The sequence below is a fragment of the Zingiber officinale genome, chromosome 6A, assembly GCF_018446385.1.
Source record: "Zingiber officinale cultivar Zhangliang chromosome 6A, Zo_v1.1, whole genome shotgun sequence".
NCBI classification, from domain to species: Eukaryota; Viridiplantae; Streptophyta; class Magnoliopsida; order Zingiberales; family Zingiberaceae; genus Zingiber; species Zingiber officinale.
Genome location: NC_055997.1, coordinates 120366227 through 120373489, shown reverse-complemented (window position 1 = coordinate 120373489; position 7263 = coordinate 120366227). Strand labels below are relative to the sequence as shown.

Below are 7263 nucleotides of genomic sequence, written 5' to 3'. Positions count from 1 at the left end.
CTTTCTCCGTCCTATATAAAGAGGCTATTATTTCGCCAAAGGTACGCATGATACAGATTTGGCAGCCACTTTCTCCATAGCCTACCTGACTTGAGCGTCGGAGGACCGTCGCCGGGAACCTCTCCCGGCCCGGTTTGTTGCAGGTTCGCCGAAGCACTCGAAGATCCAGCAGAGAGCGCCACGTGCCCAGCGTCCGCTGACTCTTGGTTCGGACAGGATCAGCAAGTATAGGCAAAGAAGATAAATAACTTTTGAGATCCTTCAGTGCTTTATCACATTCAGTGTTCCATTGAAATTTTGTGGCTTGATGAAGTACTTTTAAAAAAAAGGTAAACTTCGGTAGGACGACCTTGAAATGAACCAGCAAAGAGCCGTGATTTGTCCTGTCAAGCGTTGTGCTTCCTTCAGATTACATGGCGTGGCATATCTTGGAGGGCCTTCACCTTACTTGGGTTGACTTCAATTCCTCGCTCGGTCACACTATAGTTGAGAAAGCATCCACTTTTCACCCTGAATAAACATTTATTGGAATTGAGCTTGACCTCATACTTCCTCAAGGTCTAACAAGTTTCTTCTATATCTGCACATAAATCAGCAGCTTAGAGGGATTTGATTAGTATATCATCTACATAGACCTCCATATTTCTGTCGATCTACTCTCAGAACACCTTGTTCATAAGCCACTGGTATGTTTCTCTGACATTCTTCAGTCCGAATGATATGATGTTATAACAGTATGTTCTCTCCACATTGATAAGCTAATTTTTCATGGTCTTCCTTGGCCCGAGGGACTTGGTAGTAACCTTAATATGCATCCAGTATACATATCAACTCGCAGCTGACGGTTGAGTTCACCACTTGGTCAATGCATGGTAAAGGGTAGTAATCTTTTGGACACGCCTTATTTAAATCTCTGAAGTCTACGCAGACCCATCACCTGTTCCCGGACTTAGACACCAATACTGTGTTTGCGAGCCCGCTTGGGAACTGCACTTCATGAATGTGCCAAACTTTGAGTAACATGTCCACTTCCGCTTGGATGATTTGGTTCTGCTCTATTCTGAAATCTCTTTTTCCTTGTTTGACTGGCCAAACGTCCATTCAAACGTGCAGGACATGCTCTATTATTGTAGGTGAGATGCCCGTGAGCTTATGAGGAGTCCACGAAAAGACATTATTGTGATTCAAGAAAGCAATCAACTCTGTTTTATTTTTTGGGGGTCAGATCTGCTACAATATAAGTGGTAGCCTCCGACCAACGTGGATGGATTTGCATTTCCTCTTTTTCTTTGTAGACCAAGGTTGGAGGAGCTTCCTGAATAACATTAACTTCCACTCGTTGTATTTTCTAAGCGGCGTAAGCTTCAGTCTTCACTAGCTCCACGTCGTCGGCCGAGTCGTCCATCGGGAATTTGATCTTCTAGCAGAATGTAGAGATGAAGGCTCGGAACTCGTTTAGCGATAGTCAACCAAGGATTACATTATATGCTGATGGAACATCCACCACTATGAATTTCGATTAGCGAGTCCTCATGAGTGGCTCTTCTCCCAGAAATATAGCCAACCGAACTTGTCCGATCGACTGTACCTCATTGCTAGTGAACCCGTATAGAGGTGTAGTCATTAGCTGTAGCTCGCTCACGTCTATCCGAATTTGCTCGAGTGTCTTCTTGAAAATTATGTTGACCAAACTGTCTATGTCAACAAAAGTACGATGAATATTATAGTTAGTTATCACAACTTTAATAATTAATATATCATTGTGGGGCATTTCCATCCCTTCTAAGTTTTTGGGGCCAAACTGATCTTTGGTCCTTGTGTTATTTTTTGGTTGCACTCAATCACATGGATCTCTAGTCGGCATGCATGTAATTTTCTAGCTAGATTGGAATCACCATTGGTTGAGCCACCTGCTATCATCCTAATATCGCCCCGAGTGATATTGCTATGATTTTCTTCCTCTCGGGTGGGTCGCATGGAGCCTGTTCTGCAGATGCTCGAGTCGATGCTCGGTTATTTCTTTGTTGGTGGCCCTACTGATTCCGCCCCAGCAGGGTTCCGACCTGAAGTTTTGTTGGGTTGGCGGTAATGTTGGCAGATGCAAAATGGTTTTGTGAAAGTCCTTAAAGCAGTATATGGACTCAGTCAAGAGTCGGTTAAACCACCTCTCCGATGAGCCAGACAGTGTCGTGAGAAACACTCAGCATTTGACCCTGTCCATATATTGATAGAGGATAGCCACATTTTCAAATTTGGGTAGTTGGTCCTCCATGTCAATCGCCCCTCCATATTCTCTGATCGAGAGTGGTCGAAAATGAGTTGGCAACTTATCCTCCAAAATTTCTTGGGAGAACGACATACTCACCCACTTGGGAGAACTATTGACCATCGGAGCTTTGCTTTTATGATGATCACAGACAGACACATTTTCTGAAGACAAGCCTTGAGGCCTATTCGCTCGACCCATGTCATCAAGGAGCGTGTGGAACAGTGTCCGATGATATGCAATTGGTGATGGGGCACAGGCTGCAAAGGTACTTGCAAGAAGGTGGCCGGGGGAGGGTGGATTGATAAAAAAAAATAGTTGGAACCCTGTCGGGCCTTCCAATCGAGTCCTACACTTGGCCTGATAGTCGATCACAGATATAGCAGGATAGTTCGACAAGTGGCTCTCTGCTGCTTGTTGTTGTTGTTGCAGTATTCTGACCACTCTAGCGTCTATCAACATCTCTAAATTCTCTCTTAATAAGGTTATGACAGTGAGTCATTCAGTTTCGTGCATCTTCACGTTTAGAATACAGGTGAAGTTTCTACAGACAGCGTCAAATATTATCTTGTGCAAAAGTGGAGAATGGTAAGCTAGGAACGGTGACTTTGATATTGACCAAAACAAGACTCCTTGCTATCCAAAGATGCCTTCGAAGTACTCCTATGTCTCGAAAAGAGCGCTAGTATCAAGCCAGGGAGGGGGCCCCCGGTATTGATCCTCCGAAACTTAAGTCAGTGATCGAGTCAAGTTGGATAAAATGAATGAATAGTGAGCAATAGCTAGTGGTATCGCGTCTTGTGTGCGTACCTACGTCTGTAAATGGAGACCCTTTTTTATAGTGTCATTGTTTATGTATAAATCTCAAAGCATCTCCAAAAAAGGGTATGTCATAAAGATGCTCTGACATATTTCCCAAAATAAACTCGTAATTTTGTGTATGACTAGAGGAAGCTTCTAATATACAACTTGCCTGTAGAATATTCTTTATTTTTCGTTGCACAAAATGTCAAAAAGATATTATGGGGTCGTTGGGTTGAGGGGTCTACTATATGTAAAGCTGATAATCTGACCACCTTGTCGTAGACTTGGTCTTCGCTCAACGTCTTCATTGAATAAGGAAGCTCAGAAAAACTGAGTATCTAATTGGTCTAACCAGATGTATGGTTCGATCGGTTAGATCACTTTGTCGAACTGATTAACTATGCTATTCTTGAACCAAGGGTAAGATTTGGCTCAAGTCCGACAATCACTCAATCCGATTAGCATAATGATTCGATCGGCTATCCCTTATATGAATGAACCAACTGCACAGACTTCTAAGGTTGATCCTTTTTTAACTTTGACCGCTACCTCCTATATTTTGACCCAACTTGAGGGTTCCATCCCAATCATGGTATCATCTAACAATATTATCATACAAATTTAAACCCTTAAAACTCTTCGATTAAAACTAGTTCCCATTAGAATAAAACAATTATCAGCAAATTAAAATCACTAGCGTGCGAGACAGAGATTTAATGAAATATTTAAAGACTTTGATAGCATTGCACCAATTAAACTTTTCAATCAATGAAATATTTAAAGACTAGACAAAAACTATGCAGGGTAGCGTACACGTCGATATTAATACCGGGACCCACACCTTCCACGTGGCTCCATTGGCGACACCTGTTCCTTGCTTACGTGCGTGCAACACGGCTAGATGGATATTAAATAAAGGTTTTTTATATAAATATTACCAAAATATATCTTAATATAATTTTATTTTTTTGAATTTTGTATATTAAAGGTTTTCTTGGATTCTTGACAACTGTATTGGGGAAAAAAGTTGCTTTAATTTGAATTTCAATTTTATTTAACTTGCCATTAATTTGTGAACTTGGACCTATCTTTAATTTTTTTTTGTTCATTTCATATTAATTTGGTCCCTCCATTTTCTCTTTCATTCATATTCCATTTTTATAGAAATGATAAAAATTGCATTTATTGCTTTCCTAATACATCTTTTTATTATTACATTATATTTTAAAATTTTATATTAAAAATAACATAATTTTTGTATTATTTTTTATATTTAAAATTCACTTATTATTTTATAAACACCCACACATTGCTCGACTAATTTTACGAAGAGTAAATAAAATATTTAACATTTTTATTGTTTAAAAATGGGAATTATAATTTTCATTTTTTCCCCTAGTTAATCAAATTACTTGGACATAGCAATTTATTATAAACACTAGGTGTACACACATTACGTGAGTTAAACCCCTTATATCAGGTGGAGTAATAGTACAATATTAGGGTGATATTCAAAAAATTATTATAACGGACACCCTCTTATAAAAAATTAATTTAATATTATATTTGATCTTAACAAAAAAAACTAAAAAAAATATATTTTTCTAACATTGTCGGCTTAAAGTATTTATAGAAGTAAAAAATCTCAATAATATGTCATACCTGAGTCTCGAACTCTAGATCTTTGGTTGATTAATGAGAAATATTTTTAATAATATGTTGCAATTGAATCTGGAACTCCAGATCCCCTATTGGTTAATTAGAATTTTTTTTAATAATACACTGAGTCTCGAACTCTAAATCACTATTGATTAATGAGAAAATTTCTCAATAATATACCGTAGCTGAGTCTTGAACGATCCCTAATTGATGCGTTTATATAAATTACTAATAAATCTTAAAATTAATTTAGTATGAAAAAAAGGACATTAATGTACTTTTATTTTAGTTTGCTAATGTACATATTATTAATAAAATAAAATAGTAAGATTGATTTTTAAATTCAATTTGATTTATTTATATAAACATTCGAGGACTTTCTAGTAATTTTCGATTCAATAATTGAAGGATGGAAAATATCCTCACACCACATGCTCTATTTGAATTCCTATATTATAATAATTATGTTTTTATCATTTATTTATTTATTTTCTCTAATTGCATGTCTTCCTTTCTTTACTCCTCACCTTCTCTTCCCTTGAGTGCTATAAATACTTCCCTCCCCCACCAATTTTTTCTCGCACCAAAATAAAATCCCCTCCTCCTTCACTTTCTCTCTCTCTTAGGAAAAATATTTTTCTTAAAAAAAAAAAAAATCAATTCCATGGAGATGACGTCAGCAAGTAGAAGTGGGGGTGCGGCGAAGAGGCTGTGGCACATCGTGAGGCTGTTGTTCTTGGGCTTCTCCAAGAACAAGCTCATGGTCGACCTCCACCTCCTCCTCAAGCGTGGAAAGATCGCCGGAAAGGCCCTTACCCAGCTCCTCATCCACCACCACCACGATCACTACCACCACCGCAGCCACCGCCACCAGTACCATGGCGGCGGCGGTGCCGCCTCCATGTACTCTGCCCTCACCTGCCGGTCCATGGACCCCGACCTCGCCTTCTACAACCCCCGGGAGGTCCAGTTCAGCTGCAGCAACACCCCCTCCTACCCCACCTTCCGCCGCCACCGCCGCCGCCACCACCGTTACGACGACGACGAAGACGACGCGGCCTTCGCCAAGGCGCTTGAAACTCTCTACGCCGAGGCGGATATCGAAGAAGAAGAAGAAGACTACTCTGCTTCGGCGGCGGAGTCGCCGGCGATTTGGAAGAGCCCGTCCGCTCCGGTGAGGCAGCTGAGGGTCACCGACTCGCCGTTCCCGCTGAAGGAGGAGGAAGGGGAGGTGGACGGGCGGATCGACCAGAAGTCGGAGGAGTTCATCAAGAAATTCCACGAGCAGCTGCGCCTCCAGCAGATGATTAGCCCGGTACCGGTGGTCGCGCCGGAGTACATGCATCACCGCCGACGGCGCGACGTACCGTTAATGATGGGACGAGCTTAATTATTAGTTTTAATTAAGTTGAGGTTAAGTTTAATTTCTCGATCCGTGTGTGAATAAACAATATATATATCGTATAATGAGAACAAGTTATAATTAGAGTTGCGATATGGCAGTGGAAATTCACAATTTGAGGCATTATACATTAATCAAGTCATTAGTTTTTCTCTAAGTTTGTTTGGAGAAGTTAAGATTAAGTCATGACAAAAATGAACTTTTGTAATTTGATTGTTTACGATCAATCATCTAGAAAATCTAGAATTAAATAACTCAGAGATGAATGGATTTAACCTCACAAATAATATATATAAAATAAATACAAAATTTATAATATATGCGCTTGTGTGCATTTGGTCGTGTTAAGAATATGATATAGAGGAAATTAATTAAGTAAATATAAAGCAAAGATAGTCTCTCTTACTCTCCTACTCTACAATTAACCTAATGACATGTTCAGTTCATTAATCTCATTCACTATAATTTTACCATAGCAGTGATCATCTTGGCTCTTTTATATCATCTTTAAAGCTCTATTAGTGACGAGAAGACTTAAAACTGTAGAGGCAAGGGTTGTAAGATTGTAAATAAAGTCTTATATTAAAAACACATAAAAAAGATTATGTGTTTAAAATGGGAAAATATTTCCATTGGTATGTCATATTTTAGATAGAGTCCAAAAATAAGGTTATAAGGGTTAAGATTTAAAGTGAACAATATCATATAATTATAGAGATATATATCTTAATTTTTTTTAGTCCTAACAATTGGTATCTGGACTGCCAGAATCGTCGACTTTACACAAGAACTATGATCTAATTGAGTCAGCTTTGTGAGTAGAATATTAACCTCGAACAAAGAAAGTAGGTGTTGGAGCAATCTAGGTGCCCTAGGTTTTGATGTTTGGGCAAAGGTTTAAGTTATGTTTATTGTTTTATTTGATATGCCTTGTGAGTGTGCAAGATACAGGTATAACAAGGAAAGTCCAAGTGTGATCTTGGCAAATGAGGAAAGTCCAAGAATGAGTCTTGGCGGTGTAATTAAGTCCAAGCATGTAGTCTTGGCAACGTAAGTCCAAGTGTGACTTGGCAATGGATGAAGTCCCGGAGGTGAGGAGCCTCTTGGCAAAGGAAGACTCGACAATATGGAC

The 7263-nt window shown here is 39.2% G+C and overlaps 1 protein-coding gene across 1 annotated transcript; it reads left to right on the top strand.

Annotated features, from left to right (window-relative positions):
- The first annotated feature begins 5312 nt into the window (after nt 1-5312).
- LOC121997773 lies at nt 5313-6224 on the top strand. The gene has a single exon (XM_042552395.1). It carries the CDS (start codon nt 5394-5396, stop codon nt 6117-6119), a length of 726 nt encoding a protein of 241 aa, XP_042408329.1. The 5' UTR covers nt 5313-5393; the 3' UTR covers nt 6120-6224.
- Nucleotides 6225-7263: the final 1039 nt, after the last annotated feature.

What these genes read in the sequence shown, in the direction of transcription:
- LOC121997773 (XM_042552395.1), top strand. Translation starts at nt 5,394, where the DNA reads ATGGAGATGACGTCAGCAAGTAGAAGTGGGGGTGCGGCGAAGAGGCTG.